Source organism: Anolis carolinensis, chromosome 3 (genome assembly GCF_035594765.1).
Source record: "Anolis carolinensis isolate JA03-04 chromosome 3, rAnoCar3.1.pri, whole genome shotgun sequence".
In the NCBI taxonomy this organism is placed as follows: Eukaryota; Metazoa; Chordata; class Lepidosauria; order Squamata; family Dactyloidae; genus Anolis; species Anolis carolinensis.
Window position 1 is genome coordinate 159,885,275 of NC_085843.1, and position 18,414 is coordinate 159,903,688.

Below are 18,414 nucleotides of genomic sequence, written 5' to 3' on the forward strand. Positions count from 1 at the left end.
CCAGCTACCCTCATCCATAATATCTTGCTGCTTCAATAAAAGCACTGCACATTCCATGACAAGAGCAAGGGGAATTCTGTACCTCTTCTACTACCCTGTTTTCTCCAAAATAAGACAGGGTCTTATATTAATTTTTGCTCCAAAAGATTCATTAGGGCTTGTTTTCAGGAGCAGTCTTATTTTTCCACATTGACTTTTTAAATGAACTACGAGGGTTATCCAGAAAGTAGATTATGTTTTGGAATTGAAAATGAACAAAGTATAGGAGAAAAAAAATACCATATACAGTTGAAAGCCACACCCAAATACGACTTCTCAACATAGTTGCCATTCAAATCTAGGCACTTATCATAACGATGAATGAGCTTGGCAACTCTTTCCCCACAAAACTCTGCCACTTGCATCCTCAATCAGCCGGTCACCCCTTCCTGCAGCTGCGATCCAGGATGAGCTTGGGGGAAAGTTGGGCACGGGGATTTTGCTGTTTCATGGGGATGCCTGGCCCCACACGGTGGGTTGTACACGTGAAGTTCTGGAGTCTTCTGGGTGGGAGTTGTTTCCTCATCCACTGTGCAAAATCCCTGCACTCAACTTTCCCCCATGCTCATCCTGGATCGCAGCTGTGAGAAGGGGTGACCAAGCGACAGAGTTTTGTGGGGAAGGAGTTGCCAAGCTCATGCATATGGTAAATGCTTTCTCCTATACTTTGTTCATTTTTAACTCCAAAACGTAATCTACTTTCTGGATAACCCTTGTATATCTAGGGTTTATTTTTGAAATAGGGCTTAGATTTCAAGCATCGTCAGAAATGCTGAAAAATCATGATAGGTCTTATCTTCGGGATAGGTCTTCTTTTGGGGAAAACAGAGTAGGTATTCTGAGTTCAGCATACAGCAGTATGCCTCTGATGGAAACTGCTTTTTCCAGTTACTGAATTAAGGTGTGAGGATAATCATTCTTTCTTTTTGCACCTCCCATCTTGTACACCCTAAAAAGCTGTTCTGAAAGTCTGAGGAATCCTGCAGAGCAGTTTTAGTGCCAAAGAGAACTGCAGAGGGAGGCATGGAGAAATACTGATTCTGCTAGCAAAAGTAGTGGAATCCAGAAGTACAATGTTAAATTATGGCCCGTGTTTCCAATTTCTTGCATCAGTATAAATACATACTTTTTTAATTTGCAGATTTAGCTCTCATTTTCAAATCGGCACTGTTTTCATGCAGTCTTTCTGGTGGCATTCATAGGAAGAAGGAGGGACTTCTTACCTGCCTATCCTTATGGGTTGAGGCAAGGAACAACAGATTAGAATACTGCAGCAAATAACATGAGCACCAATTAATGACCTTATCATAGCCAATGGCATGAAAAATTTCGTGTTTTTCATTAACCAGATGAAAATTTGTGTCGTATAAGCAGCCCATTTTCGTTAGCAGAAACCAAATACAAAAATGAGATGACATGAATGAAACTACACAAAACAAACAGCAATTCCATTCAAAAGCACAACACTAGTGGATGGCAAATATATAAAAAAAATCAAATGTGTAGATCAGGATTTTCACCATTGTTAAAGGCAAAGTAAACCATGTCTCTGTCTTGTGGATGCCAAAGCATCCTGCCGTCTTTCCTATTAAGCACCTACTGAAATCAGAACAAGGAACTCAGTCACAAGACCAATTGTAAGAGACCCAGAGGAGAAAGACAGTTTATTTTGCCTTTTCAACTATGAGGGCCCTATATGGTTGCTTTTAGTTTGTTGCTAATTCCTGCCATAGAAAGACTGAAACAAAGGCAAGGCATATTTTAAAGCTATAGTCCCTCACTGCAGTACCTCTTTTAAAAAAAAATGCCAGCAGAATATCAAAAGCAGTGGGAATTAGACCACATTAGCAGCATTAGGGGAAATGGGGAAATCCACTTAATTGTCACTTGTTAGTAGTGATAGGTTGTTGTCAGCAAATGATCGGTGTAATTACTGCCAGTTTTTCTGGATGTAGCTCTCATGAGTGACACTTTCACTTCTGGGGTTTCTTTCTGTGAAGCACTAATGTCTCTTATGAAGCTATAATGTAGTACAGGATTGCAACATTTTGGAGGCATAATTAATTAAGGGAGCTTAATTGCTCATGGTGTTAAAATGCATGGCACTAGAAATATGTGCTAACAAATTTCAATTTACACCTACTAATTGCTGCAGTTCGGTTTGCACAAATAGACAAATCTGCCAGGCTAATGGAATACTGACTCCGCTCTCACATTTGTGTGTGTGGCACAGCTAAAAGATAACAGCTTAGGTATTTAAGCAGAGATGGAGGCACTATTGTGCCTAGTAAATACCCATAAATATTTTAGAGCATTCTTGTGAAAATATGACCTCAGAAAGAGAATGGCTTATAAAAATCAAATATTGATACTCCCTATGAAAGCTCTATTTGTTTGATTGACAAACCTGAACTTTGCAGAATAAAATAAAACATGTAATTGTACTATGGGCCAACCTGTGTGCATGTTTACAGCAATTAGGGTTCGCAAGAAACTACAGTCACATTTTGCAGCCCTTGGTGGCGCAGCGGATTGAACTGCTGAGCTGCTGAACTTGTTGACCGTAAGGGGAGCGGAGTGAGCTCCTGCTATTAGCCCCAGCTTCTGACAACCCAGCAGTTCGAAAATATGCAAATGTGAGTAGATCAATAGGTACCGCTTCTGCAGAAAGGTAACAGCGCTCCATGCAGTCATGCTGGCCACATGACCTAGGAGATGTCTATGGACAATGTCAGCTCTTCAGCTTAGAAATGGAGATGAGCACCAACCTCCGGAATCTGACATGACTAGACTTAATGTCAGGGGAAAACCTTTATCTTTTACAGTCACATTTAACTAAAGTCACATGTTTCAGTGGAAAAGAGAATTTGTGTTGATATGAGAAATGTCTCAATCACTTTATTAAAACATTCCAAATCTAAATCCACTGATATTATTAATGAGAAACTTCTTCAAATGATTTATTTTGTCAACCAAAATACTATAACTGTAAATGCCGTTGTCCGTGTTCAGATTTTCCTTTTATCTATCTTTTCCATCTAGTTTGCTTGGCAGAGCCTTTCCCTTCATCAGAATTAAAAACATGCAGTTTTCTATGGTTTTTGATCAGTTAAAAAAGTGGCCAAGTTCATATGGTGGGCAGCATTTTAAGACTCATGGTTAAGCAATTATTATATGATGAATTTGCTTCCATTTTTATCAGAAATATATCTCCATGAAGTGATCCCCATATTGAATGTAAAGGGTCCCAACATTTTTAGATATATGTATATTCCATTACATTTTAATACTATCTTGACATCCAAAACTTCCTTTGTAATTATACACAGGTTTGTTTTTGAAAGCAATCTGTAAACCCATTAGTTATCAAATGTAGGGTAAGTAGCAGCTCTGGCAGAGTGCGGGTTGATTTTCAGGGAGAAAATGCTCACACTTGGGAACGTTAACATTAATAGCTTTAAACTGAGAATTAATTTATTGACATCAGTTTTTTAAAAACAAAATGTTTAATTAATCAGTTACGTTAGTAATGCATTACCCTGTTTGATAATAGCGCACCCTCCATTATCACCCCCCCCCCAGTAAATTAATGTCATGCAAAATGCTCACTATTATTCGGTCCATTAATATTGTGATGTATGCACTTCTTTTCTCTCAACACAACAAGAGTCTAGACTGTGTACAGCTGACATTGGTTAGTTCAGATTATTGTAATGAAACATGGAGAAGCCCCCGGTGATGCAATGGGTTGAACCTTTGTGCTGGCAGGACTGCTGACTGATAGGTCGGCAGTTCAAATCTAGGGAGAGCGGGTTGAGTTCCTTCTGTCACCTCCTGCTCCCCATGCGGGGACATGAGAGAAGCCTCCCACAGGATGGGAAAACATCAAACATATGGGCACCCCCTGGGCGACGTCCTTGCAGACAGCAAATTCTGTCACAGAAGCGACTTGCAGTTTCTCAAAAATGAAAAAAAAAAGAAACATGGATGTTTGATAATGTGGCACTGAAACAGTAGGAGTAGGGAAGAGCTTGCCATTGGATCTTGTCTTTGTTTTGGTATATGACTTTACCCCTTTAGATTTTGTCCCCATGTACTTTTGGATATGTGTTCCATACAGGACTGCCAGTGGAATAAGGGACTGAGCACCTGCACATGTATTGTTTGTGCAAAAGAAGGAATTTTAACAGGTGTTGCTTGCATACCCTCTTCTATTCACTCACTGAAGATACATCAGCCTTATCCATTATTTTAACTGTCAACCCTCAACCCATGTTGTCAGATGGGAATCAAAGTAAGAGGAGGTTGCAGTCAATGGTCATACCTTCTGAGATATTCTAGGAGCTGGTAGTTCCCGGTTGTTTCTAGTTCTTCATCAACATAAACGGACCAGAAATGTAATCTCAGAATCCACTGTTGAAGAAATGCAGAGAAATTAATATCAGAAGAACAGATGAATATTTCTGCATAAGAATAATTTGTTTTCTGCCTGGATCTGATGAGCTGTCAAAACAATATCCATGTTGGTATGGAAATAATTGCTAACATAAGGGCTAAATGTCAACGTCATCACACATTAGGAATAATTCAGTGAACATTATTTGATTCTGCCTGAAATCGTTGCTTTACAAACATGATGGCTGTGAAAAACCAAAATCTTTCTTTTTCAATAATCCCCATTAAATGACTTTATCCTTATGGGAGAATGAGTCTATTGGGGGAAGGTGATGCTACACATCTTGGCCCTCCTCAGTTGTCACAACACCTGCCTATCTACTCATAATTGTCCTAAACATTAAGAAGAACGTCCTGATGGTAAGAGTTGTCTGGGAGTAGAATATGCTGCCTTAGAGTATGGTGGAGTCTCCTTCTCTGGAGATTTTAAAGCAGAGGCTGGATGGCCATCTGTCAGGAATGTTTTGGTTGTTTGTTCCTGCATGGCAGGAGGTTGGACTGGATGGTACCTGTGGGTGGCACTAAAAGGGAAATTGATCCAGTTAGTGCAGTTCTTCCTGCCCCATTGTACATCCATACCTCCACAATTTGACAATGACAAAGTATGCAGAAAAGGGGGGAGAGGTTCTTCTGTGAGTTCATTAGCCAGCATGTGCCTTTTTGCTACTTCTTTGATTCCTTAAAATTTAAATAGATGTGATTGAACTCTGCTATCATATAATATGCAAGCTCAAATAACTGCAGGCTTTTAAACATGAAAAATCCCATTCTGTTGGATGTAATTTCCATTGATAAGGTAAAGTAAGCAACTCGTCAGAGGAAAGAAGGAATAAGCCAAGTATTTTTCTTTGTTAGTTTTCGGAAACGCAGTCCTTCTGAGACTACGTTTTCTCAAATATCTGAGTATTGATCCTGCAAGCTGGGGTTTCGTGTAGTTAAAGGCCAATAAGACTTGGGAACCTAAGGTTAAGAAACACTGCAACACTGAAGACCAAAATTGGCAACTGCTATAAAGTGGGGGGATACTAAGGACCTCATCAGAAGCTGGTGCCTCCCCATTTCCACACATTTGTGATCCATTTCAAGGACAACCTGCCACTGAGCCCATAGAATTATCGAGTTGGAAAAGACTTCATGGGCTATCAATTCGAACCCCCTGCCAAGAAGCAGGAAATCACATTCAAAGCAGTGCCATCAGATGGCCATCCGGCCTCTGCTTAAAAGCCTCAAAGAAGGAGCCTCCACCACACTCTGGGGCAGAGAGTTCCACTGCTGAACGGCTCTCACAATGAGGAAGTTCTTCCTCATGTTCAGGTGGAATCTCCTTTCCTGTGGTTTAAAGCCATTGTTCCGTGTCCTATCAAATGATATTTTGTGACTTTCAGGAGTCATCCGTTGACTTCTGTCTTTGAAATGGTCTTGAAGTGTATTGAAAGGGGAGAGAAGAGGAGATGGGGAGAAATTGTCTTCTGAGCCTCCGATGCACTCAAAAACAGGAGAAAGTACAGTAGAGTCTCACTTGTCCAACATAAACAGGTTGCAAAAATGTTGCATAATAAGGAAAAAGCCTATTAAACGCCAAATTACATTATGATTTTACAAATTAATCACCAAAACATTATGTTTTACAACAAATTGACAGAAAAAGCAGTTCAATACACGGTAATGTTATGTAGTAATTACTATATTTGCAAATGTAGCACCAAAAAACTCTTTAAAATGAATACGGAGGGAGCAAGGAACTATTTTGCCCATGTGATGGTTCCAAACACAGAGAAGTACAGGGGAAAGGCTGGGGAACCTATGTGTGTGATGGGAGCTGTTAAAATGAAATGATCCATTTCGAGATGAAACGTTATGATTTGCTGTGCTGTGGAGACAATCCCCCCCCCCCCCCCCACACACACACACTTCTCTCTGCTCATGTGATGAGGTCCTCAGAAGCCTAGGCATATACATAGAACTTGTTCACATTGGCACTAGACAATTTTAATCTATAACGAGATCCATTTTGTCAGAAGCAACTCGTGTGATGAGCACTTTCACAGTTCACCAATATTGTTTTATTTGAAGGATATCCTTTTATTTTAGAGATTTTATTTTTAATTCTCTTCAGTGATTTGTCTTCCAAGGCATCTGCTTCTGTAAACCCTAGCTTTGCAAAATGTTTCATAAAATCCAATGCAAGCACCACATTTACTCAAATTAAAAGCCAGGGTGCACTGGATAATAATTATTTATTTACAAAAACATACAGCCTTTTTGTAATTATTTATATACAAAATCAGGGAGGTCCTGATGGTGCATTGAGTTAAACCATTGAGCTGCTGAACTTGCTGACCAAAAGGTCAGCAGTTAGAATCTGGGGAGCGGGGTGAGCTCCCGCTGTTAGCCCCAGATTTTGCCAACCTAGCAGTTTGAAAACATGCAAATGTGAGTAGATCAATAGGTAGTACTCTGGCAGGAAAGTAATAGTACCCCAGGTAGTCATGCTGGCCACATGACCTTGGAGGTGTCTACGGACAATGCCTGCTCATTGGCTTAGAAATGGAGATGAGCACCAACCCCCAGAGTCAGTCACGACTAGAGTTAATGTTAGGGGAAACCCTTTATTTTAAGCCGCCCCAAGTTCCTTCAGGGAGATGGAGGCAGGATATAAAAGTAAAGTTATTATTATTAGTATTACTTATAGTCTTCAGTGTATTTATCTACATTGACCTGGCACCAATTAAAAACAAAGCCACCAACCTTTTTATATCTCATAATTCAACTGGACAACCAGGAGAATACATCTGAATAACATGATTTGTCATTGCATGCTACCCATAGGCCCTCTTCAATAATAAAAGTCAGCATAAAGAATATTCTGGTCAGCACAGTTGGTAAAGAACCAAAATAAATAAAAATTAACACATGAAAAAGATGAAGTTTAGTAAGGTAACGGTAAAGGGTTTCCCCTGACGTTACGTCCAGTCGTGTCTGACTCTAGGGGTTGGTGCTCATCTCCATTTCTAAGCCGAAGAGCCGGCGTTGTCCGTAGACACCTCCAAGGTCATGTGGCCAGCATGACCGCATGGAATGCCATTACCTTCCCGCCAGAGGGGTACCTATTGATCTACTCACATTTGCATGTTTTCGAACTGCTAGGTTGGCAGAAGCTGGAGCTAACAGCGGGCTCTCACTCCACTCCCCAGGTTTGAACCTGAGACCTTTCGGTCTGCAAGTTCAGCAGCTCAGCGCTTTAACACACTGAGCCACCGGAGGCTCCAAGAGTGTATTTAATGCTGATAATACTGATAGTAACAACTGCGTATTTAATGCTGATAATTCAGAAAAGCTAGGGCCAATTGGTTTATGTCTTTGGGGGAAGTTATGTCTTTTGAAGTTTAGAAAATATGATGGGCCCATGATATCTACTAGGGTTTGATTCCAAGACCCCCTGTGGATACCAAAATCTGTGGATACTCAAGTTCCGTTATATACAATGGCATATTGAATTGGTGTCCCTTATATAAAATGGCACAATGAAGGCTTGCCTTTTGGAAATTATTTGATAATATTTCAAGCTGTGTGTGGTTGAATCTGTGGATACAAAGGCCATGGAAATGGAGGGCTGATTGCATATAATTTACTTTTAGCACATTTATTTATTTATTTACAGTATTTATATTCCACCCTGGATCACATTACACATATAAGGCAAACATTCAATGCCTTGACATAGAACAAAGACAAAGACAAACGCAGGCTCCAAGCTGGCCTCGAACTCATGACCTCTTGGTCAGAGTGATTGGTCTCAGCTGGCTGCAGCTGGCTGCTCACCAGCTTGCGCCACAGCCAGGGCGTCTTTAATCTTGATGTATCATGGCACCTTCATCAATATATTCAGTAGGGAAAGTGCATGCATCTCTCCCGTTTTTGAATCAGTAGAGCAAACTAAATCTCCCAGTGTCAACCACTATACTTAGCAGATTAATAATAAGGGTAGTAAAAACCAAAATAAATATATATTACTCAGCGTTAACAAACCTAGGAAGGCAGTCAGAAATCAAAGCTCTTTGTTCAATGGATCATTCCTTTTTCTTCTCCCTGGCTGCAACTCTGTTTATGATCTTCCTTCCGCAGGCTGGGATGGCTTCCCCCGAAAATTCTGAACAATTGATTATTGCTTTAGAACCAGAAGCGGCGTCAATCTACTGCAGGAAACTACGCCTTCATCAGATGATAGATTTGGGCAACAGAGGACCCGTCAATGGTTATAACCCAAGTGAGACCATTGGCACTGGCTTTACACCAGGTACAAGGCATCTCATCATTCTTTCACTCCGTGTTCAGACTGTTTCTGTATGTGTCCTCTCCCTTTCATGTCAAAATCATTTTCAGCAAGATGTCTTGAACAGATGGACACCAGTTTAAGTAAAAAGGCAATCAATAAATGTCTCTTGTATCATTGTCACCTGGTGGCACTCATAGAGGCTTAGCAGATGCTTTGATAGCACCCCAAACCTTGAGTTACACACAGCTCTCTGCAAATGTTTTTCAATTTCAGTCATCATCTCTTAGCAAGTAGGAGGCTGCTAAAGATATTTCAAGATATCTCAAGATATTTCATGAGAGTGCTGTGAACTCACTTGTAGTGAAGTGTCCAAGAATCCTGATGAAATCTATTAATGCAAATGTTATTAATGTCCCCTTTTGCTGTTCAAATTAAATGTTTGGGGAAAGTTATCAAATGGATAAAGATTCAAACTGGGACCAAATCCCACATTTTAGCTAAGTGTGTGGTCTCAGGCCAAAAAAATTATTCGAAAGTCTCAATTTCCTGTCTGTGAAGTAAGAATAATACACAATATAGGAGAAACTATAAAATAAAATTATTATTATTATTTATCACATCAGAAGCGAACCTAGGGTACAGTTGTAATGTATTTAAAAACACAAAGTTAAAAACTTGGCATTATACTAAATGTCCTTTGACCAGTAGTGGCCACTTGGGACCTCATCACACTAGAGCTTGGATCCACTTTAAATCCACTTTAGAGAGGGAGCTTTAAACAACTCAGCCAAACAGGTCCTGGGCCTTACCAAACTACAAAGCCCAGAATTCCTCAGGAGGCAGAAACTGGATTTAAAGTGGATTCATGCTCTAGTGTGATGAGGCACTTGGAGTGCCTCTGGTGTTGCTATAAGAAGGTCCTCCATTGTGCATGTGGCAGGGCTCAGACTGCATTGTAATGCGTGGTCTGTGGTTTGCTCTTCTCCACACTTGCGTGTCGTGGACTCCACTTTGTAGCCCCATTTCTTAAGGCTGGCTCTGCAGCATGTAAATAAAATAAAATTTAATCTGTTTTTAAGTGACAAATGCTCTATGACTGCAAAATACATATTATGCAGTTTTCCTTCTATGAGTTATAAACTGCATTAAATTAATCAAATGTAGCCAGCATTACAAATATATTATATTTTCCTAATTTCTAGCTCTCCAGACTTTGCCCCCCCTCCCCAAGTAAAACATACTGGACACAATTTACTCCCATTCAGATAAATGGGGGTTTGGCGAAAACTATTTTCATGGATTTTGTCCATTTCATATCCAGTCCTGACTTGTTCCCAATACCCCATTGCCATATTACTTCTAGAGTGCTTTACAATGCAGAATTAATGCAGTTTGACACCACTTTAACTGCCATGGCTCAAGGCTATGGAATTGTGGGAGTTGTAGTTTTGTGAGGCACCAACTACATTTGATAAAAAGGCTTAAAAACTCAAAAAACTACAAACCATAGCAGTTAAAATGTTGTCAAACTGCATTATTTCTATAATTTAGATGCAGCCACTCTATCTAATGTGTGGCATGAATCTGTATTATTTTTCTTATGAAATACATTTATACACTTACATAAATAATTCTCCTTGACTTCAGTGGGTAAAGGATTGCAGCCTTAGAATAATAATGGATTGTATGTGTCATCTCTTACACAACATCTTTTGGGCAAATCAATTTTGTATCTGTATGAAATGCTTCAAGATCTAGTTGCTGTTCAAACATATTTTGTTACTGGTATGGTTAATGTTTTTCTTGACTTATACATGTTTGTTTGCGTATGCAGGATAAGGCAGCCCTTTCCTTCAAAGAAATGTCTGTTAACAGATTCCATATGTACAGCTCTGTAGGGTAGCAATGAAATTAAATGAAGTATCTGAAGGTGAAGACTTATTTGAATCCATTCTCAAAGATTTGTCATGGAGATATTCAGTATGAGACTAATTTTCAGGAATTCTCCAAGTCTTTTCCTTGTCAACATTAATCTTTGGTGGGAGAGGGGATACTGTAGCCCAGCAGTAGATTATGTGTTTGTTTGTTTTCCCTGCAGAAGTTCCCAGCTTCACTCTCTGGCATCTATAGTTAGAAGGATCAAATTGCAAGTGATGGAGAGGGAGAAAAATCCTCAGCTCTTATGTTCCCAGAGATCCTCTGCTAGAGTTAGGAGAAGATATAATCTGATCCAGTCAGCTCCCTATATTCCTAATTCTTTGTGAAATAAATAACCTTCCATGTCAACCTAGAATATTTATTTCAGTACCACAAATCCAGTGCCATCCCTTCTTAATGCAATTTTATTTTACTTTTTAGATTCTCTGCCAACTATGCCCTCTGCTGGCAAAACAGGCATATTATATGTTTCTGGTAAAGATCTCGCTTTCATGTAATATTAACAGCTGTCAGCCACTACCAGACCCCTTTTGGAAATCTATTCTTATCAAAAGAATTAATAGAATATTTACAAATTATGATTGGGAGTTGTATTGAAGCTACAATTTAACGAAACTACAACTAGCCAACTTTCCATTTTCTTGCATTTGCTTCCTGCTGTGTATATATTCTGTTTGCTCATGCCTTCTGATAGCCACTTTTTCTCCTTTGCCCAATAGCTAAAGAACACATTCGACGTAACCGGCAGAGCCGCACATTTTTGGTTGAAAATGTCATAGGAGAGATCTGGTCAGAGTTGGAAGAAGGTAATGCCCTTTCCTTTGCTCCAGCTGGTTTCCACTTTGTGAGAACTAGGGCCTTTTTCTGCTAGACAGCTCTGTCAGAGCAGCTGTAGCCTAAAGGAACATTTTGGTCCCGCTGTTTTGGTGGCCTTAGCTTTTGGAAGGTCACCCCCTGTCAACATGCCAAGCTGAAACAAAACAAAATCTCACTGCAAGACAAAACTAGAAAGCATGATTAAGCAATTTGCTTCCAAGAAATGAAGAGAAATAATTTAAAGCAGCCTTGGAAATGCATGTACAAACAGAATCTCTGCTCTACTTGCCAAAATCTTCTTCCTCCTTGCCCCTTGTCTGTTGTCAGCCCCACACCCTGACCCCTTTTGTTTGCATTCTTGTGATGCATTATAGGCAGCAATGCATCAATGTTGGAAAGTGTGCCAGACATGTGTGCTGATCTGGAATGGGGCAGTGAGATTGTTAATAGGCACTGAAACAGCCACGTTATGTTTTGCATTGGCTTCTAGACATATGTGCAAAATTCGTTCTTACCATATCTTCCGTGTCTTCTGTTTGAGACGCCCCCCCCCCCACACACACACACACACAATGGGCCAATTTTCAGGCCCCCAAAACAAAGCAATCGAAAACAACAACCCCAATTTTGGGGGGCTTTCCACAACAAAAGCTGGAAATGAAACAGGGCAAGCTTTTACCCGAATGCACACTACTATTTGCTTCCAGTCCACTTCCAGGGCCCGTTCAAAATACTGGTAGTAAGTTCTGATTCTCTAAGGAGCTTTGGCAACACATAATGTTCTGCCATATGTTATTACCTAGGTTTTGATACTGTTAATGTTTGGACTAAAACTCGGGGGTGGATTAATGACAATGACAATGCTGACATGGAAGCCCCTGGGTTTGGAGAGACTTTTGGGGTACAGCAGCCTAATTATGAAACGACTGTCCAGGCTCAACAGCATGGACAATAGGATCTCCTATTGTCCAAGTATAAACATGTGAGAGGAAGTCATAGGGAGGAGGGAGGAAACTTTTTTTTCTGCTGCCCTGGAGACTAGGACGTGGAACAGTTGCTTCAAACTATAAGGAGTTTCCTCCAGAACATGAGGAAGAACTTCCTAACTGTAAGAGTTGTTCAGCAGTGGGACTCTCTGCCCAGGAGTGTGGTGGAGGTTCCTTCTTTGGAGACTTTTAAACAGAGGCTGGATGGCCATCTGTCGGGGGTGCTTTGAATGTGATTTCCCTGCTTCTTGGAAGGGGGTTGAACTGGATGGCCCATGAGGTCTCTTCCAACTCTCTGGTTTTATTATTCTATGTTTTTACTTTCCTAACATTATAAATAATACAATTTGTATCTTGGAGCAAATTGATTTTTTTTTCCCTCACTGAGCTTAGCTCTGCATTGTCGAATTCATGTAGTTTGACATGGTTTAACTTCCATGGTTCAATGCTATGAAATCCTGAGATTGGTGGTTTGGTGAGGCATCAGTGTTGTTTGACACAGAAAGCTTAAAACTGTGTACACTACCGATCCCAGCACTCCATAACATTGAACCATGTTAAAATGTTCAGACTGCTTTAATTCTGCAATGTAGATGCACCCTGAGTTTCAGAATTGAGTTTATGCTGCTCTGTGATGGGTTTTATGGTTGATCTTGAAGAAGAGGGTTCTTTGGGATGGTATAGAAAAAGTATAAACAATCATAAACAATCAAGCAACAGTCCTTTCAAATGTAGAAGAGAGAAAAAGGTATGGAGGGACGTCATTGCTAAATTTTGTTCCACGTGCTGGAAATTACATCAACATTCCTACCAGCTTTGAAAATGTAAAGAATCAGATGTGGCTCTATCTTTGGATAAGAAACATTCTGAAAGATGGTCAAAGGCCATTTGCTATTTTTTCTTTCATCCGGGAACAACTTCTGATGGGACTGTTGTAAAGTATGAATACAAGTATAGCATCTTTCTGAAAAAGATAGTGAAATGCTCATAAATCCACTTGTCTTTATTCAGCTGACATGTACATAGCATTATAATGTCGCACACTTGTTTTTCTTTGTTTTAATGTAGGTAACAACTCACTCTGGCCCCATTTACACTGCCATATTTTAAAAAATCCAGATTATCTGATTTGAACTGGATTATGATGACAGTGTAGCCCCCGGTGTCGCAGTGGGTTAAACTGCTGAGCTGCTGAACTTGCTGACCGAAAGGTCAGTGATTCGAATCCAGGGAGTGGGGTGAGCTCCCGTTGTTAGCCCCAGCTTCTGTCAGCCTAGCAGTTCGAAACCATGCACATGTGAGTAGATCAATAGGTACCACTCCAGTGGAAAGGTAACGGCGCTCCATGAAGTCATGCCGGCCAAATGACTATCTATCTATCTATGGACAACGCTGACTCTTCATCTTAGAAATGGAAATGAGCACCAACCCCCAGAGTCGGACACGACTAGAATTAATGTCAGGGGAAAACCTTTACCTTTACCTAATGGTGACAGTGTAGACTCATATAATCTAGTTCAAAACAGATAATGTGGACAATTTGATTTGATAATCTGGATTATATGGCAGTGTAGAAGGAGTCTCTGTCACAAAGTTGACATCTTTATATGTCTACATCTATCCCTGTTGATGTGTTAGCATTATGAATATTCCTTCTTTTGTTAGCCTCTTCTCATTCTTTGTTAGACAGTAACCTAACACACATAATTAAAGGTTTTCAGAGCCTGCAAGTAGAAATGCTGGAACAACATTATCTCTGAAGAAACACAATATTTGATTTCATACTAATACAAGCTGTACTTTCCTATTACTCTTGTCCTAACAGGAGACCGTTACATAGTTGTTGACAGTGGAGGAGGAACAGTTGATGTGACTGTCCATCAGATCAGATTACCTGAAGGGCACCTGAAGGAACTCTACAAGGCAACAGGTAGAATGCCATTCCTCTCTGCCTGCCAACTGCAGACTATTTTAATAGTGGAATAACACAAGCAATCTTGAATAAAGTCAGCCATCCCCATTTGCTGGAATTAGGAGCATAGGACCCCTGTGAAAGTGAAAAAACATAAAGAAATTCCTTTTGTTTGCCCGAGAGAACTAGGTTTTCAGTCTTCCAGCAAGACTCTGTGGTTGATTTATAGAATTGTACTAGAGGACCTTGCAATTCTTCGAGTGAGGTAATCTCAAAAATCTCTAGGTTTTCCAGCGTGTCTGGAAGAAATTAACCATAGGGTCACATTGAAGGACCTAAATATTCCTAGAGAGAACATTTTAATCAGATTCAGATTAATATTCAGATCCATAAATGTCAAAACTGCACATGTGGAGGGACAACTGAACTCTATTCTGGGTATCTTGTTGTCTATTATCATTATATTCCAGGGAGCCCCCAGTGGGGCAAGCAGGACTGCAGGACCGAAAGGTCAGCAGTTCGAATCTGGGGCGTGGGTTGAGCTCCCATCTGTCAGCTCTAGCTCCCCATAAGGGTACATGAGAGAATCCTCCCAAAGGATGGTAAAATATCAAACATCCGGGCATCCCCTGGGCAACGTCCTTGCAGACAGCTAATTCTCTCACATCAGAAGCGACTTGCAGTTTCTCAAGTCACTCTATCTATCTATCTATCTATCTATCTGTCTTTATTTTCCAGATTGTTATAGTTGTTATTGTTATTTTTTCCTGCCTCTCCCTGTGGAATGAGATGGGGAACAACACTAAATAATTCAGCACAAATGAAACCATAGATGTGGATTACAACTATAAAACACATAAAATGCATATAAAACCAATGCATTTTAAAATTCACCAATAAATACTTGAAATCGCAATTTTAAAATAATTTGGATTGGCCTGATGGAAGAATCCTTTCCAGCAGATAATTCCACAGTCTGGGAGCGGGTGAAGAAAATTCCTTCTAGGTAATAGCCTAGTTTTGACTAACCGACGTAGATGTTTCCAGTAGCACCTTAGTTACGGAGTGGATTACAGTAGAGTCTCACTAATCCAAGCCTCGCTTATCCAAGCCTCTGGATAATCCAAGCCATTTTTGTAGTCAATGTTTTCAATATATCGTGATATTTTGGTGCTAAATTCGTAAATACAGTAACTACAACATAACATTACTGCGTATTGAACTACTTTTTCTGTCAAATTTGTTGTATAACATGAAGTTTTGGTGCTTAATTTGTGAAATCATAACCTAATTTGATGTTTAATAGGCTTTTCCTTAATCCCTCCTTATTATCCAAGATATTCGCTTATCCAAGCTTCTGCCGGCCCTTTTAGCTTGGATTAGTGAGACTCTACTGTATATGGAATTAAGTGATCCATTAGGTAACGTGGTCCAAATCATGCAGTATTTTAAAGGTAGTTTGCCCAGAAACTAATTGGCAACTAGTGGGGTGTTTTTAATATTGGTGGGATATGGTCATTCATAAATGTACCAGTAACTAACCTTGTTGCTGTGTTTCGAACTAATTAAAGTTTCCAAACATTCTATAGTTAACCCAATGTACAGCTCATTGCAGAAATCTAGCCTTGAGACTACTATTGTGTACATGGCCTGTTGTTGTTGTTGTTGTTGTTGTTATGTGTCTTCAAGTTGTTTCCAACTTATGGCAACCCCAAGGTTAATCTATCATAAGGTTTTCTTAACAAGATTTGTTCAGAGAGGGTTTACTTTCACCTTTCTCTGAAGTAGAGACCCCTTCTACACTGCCATATATTCCAGTTCAAAACAGATAATCTTGATTTTATATGGCGGTGTAGAAGGGGTCTGAGTCAAACTTTGTCAAACAAGTATCTCTGAAATCAAAGGGGATAAATTTGTCATGACTAAATGAAACCTGCTGGATTTGAATGAATGTGCTTTAAACATGTCATCATTGGGAACCAGAAAAGTAGAATTTATTGCTGGTTTCAGTAGATCTATCAAAAGTATAATTACATCTGAATCCAACTGAATAGGTTTGAATGTTTATTTAGAGTGCTCATTGCAATTCTAATATTTAGGTTGTATATAAAAATCCTTAAGTGATACTAATGAGAATTTCTGCTTCTGATGCAGGTGGGCCACATGGTTCCTTAGGGGTAGATTACGAATTTGAAAAACTCCTGTGTAAAATATTTGGAGAAGATTTCATTGAGCAATTTAAAATTAAGCGACCTGCTGCCTGGGTTGACCTGATGATAGCCTTTGAATCCCGCAAGAGAGCAGCTGCCCCAGATCGGACAAATCCATTGAACATCACTCTGCCTTTCTCATTCATTGACTACTACAAGAAATTTCGAGGTCACAGTGTGGAACACGCCTTAAGGAAAAGCAAGTAAGTAGTAATTTAACCGAGTCATCCATTTACCTGAATGTAAGCACAACTAGACCAAGTGGGACTTACTTTTGAGTACATATGTGTAAGATTGCCCTATAAAAGAATACAGACGTTGTATGGTATATAAAATAATACAAAGATTCCTATCTTTTGAAATCAAAATAAATTCCCCACTATATGGGGAAGATATATAATACACTATAAGTTTTTATTATATTCACCAGACATTCCTTCTGCGTGGATGGTTCTCTTCTCCTATCCCTTATTCTCTTACTGTATGAAAATGCTCCATCTATAATGAATTATGCACTATTTATCTCAGTTTTTGCTAATGTAAGCAGCTTCAAGGTCATACTAAAAAGATGGGACTAAAGATTCCTTTTCCATCAAGCTTTTTGAAAGAACATCTTCCATTAATAAGTCATAGATATAACACTAAACAGTGGCTGTACACTGGAGTACTACTAGTTCGACAGCATTTTAACTCCATGGCTTTAACCATCCCACGGAGCCCCCAGTGGCGCAGTGGGTTAAATCCTTGTGCCAATAGGACTGCTGACTTGAAGGTTGGGTTGCTGACCTGAAGGTTGCCGGTTCAAATTCGGGAAGAGCGCGGATGAACTCCCTCTTATCAGCTCCAGCTCCCAATGTGGGGACATGAGAGAAATGATGGTAAAACATCAAACATCTGGGCGTCCCCTGGGCAACGTTCTTGCAGACAGCCAGTTCTCTCACACCAGAAGCGACTTGCAGTTTCTCAAGTCTCTCCTGAAATGAAAAAAAAAATCCCATAGAATACCTGACCTTTTATTTTATTTATTTAAGATACTTTTACCCTGCTTTTCTCCATCAAGCAGACTCAAGGCGGCTTACAACAGATAAAACCATACAATGCAAAGGTTAAAAACATAGTTAAAATCACAATTACATCGACCCCTTACCGCCTCCCCTTTCTGGTCCCCGTAACAATGTACAGATGATTGACCTGCTAAAACACATTAAAACTCAACCTAGCCCTGACACATTCCATCTTTAGTTAAAAGCTTTCTGAAATAGGAAGGTTTTAACTTCAGATAATACTACTTTTAAAGTGGACTTCTTCCCGTGACTTGTTGCAGTGTGGATTTTGTGAAATGGTCATCACAAGGAATGCTGAGGATGAGTCCAGATGCCATGAATGCCCTCTTCAAACCCACTATTGATGAAATCATAAATCATCTCAGTAAGTATCAAGTAGAGATCAGTGAAAATTCCATATCAGTTCATTTTTTAAGCAGAATAATACCAGTATCTGCGAAAATGTGTTTGCTGGAGAAAGCAAAACTAACGGAATTCCACATCAAAAATTATTTTGAGTAGTGTTTTGTGTTAAGACCCCATTGTGTTTTGTACAAATATATATTTTGTGCAAAGTAAGTTTTCTTGTGGAGGGAAAACACCAAAAGTTCTTAAAAAGCAGACTTTTCACTATCTGAGAAAAATTGGCAATATTTCCCAACAAAGTACTTCAACATGTAAAGACACCCTTTCTTTCTGAAGATGAGAAAAATTGTGAGTATTCTTCATAATGCCAATG

The 18,414-nt window shown here is 39.7% G+C and overlaps 1 protein-coding gene across 9 annotated transcripts in view; it reads left to right on the forward strand.

Annotated features, from left to right (window-relative positions):
- hspa12a (heat shock protein family A (Hsp70) member 12A) overlaps positions 1-18,414 on the forward strand; it is an 83,198-nt gene that overhangs the window by 53,896 nt on the left and 10,888 nt on the right. For all 9 annotated transcript variants that reach the window (XM_008114816.3, XM_062975665.1, XM_062975666.1 and 6 more), the window contains 5 exons: positions 8,620-8,791; positions 11,428-11,514; positions 14,336-14,440; positions 16,577-16,835; positions 17,957-18,060. In XM_008114816.3, the coding sequence (XP_008113023.1) occupies positions 8,620-8,791; positions 11,428-11,514; positions 14,336-14,440; positions 16,577-16,835; positions 17,957-18,060 (727 nt within the window). The remainder of the gene's footprint in view (positions 1-8,619; positions 8,792-11,427; positions 11,515-14,335; positions 14,441-16,576; positions 16,836-17,956; positions 18,061-18,414) is intronic.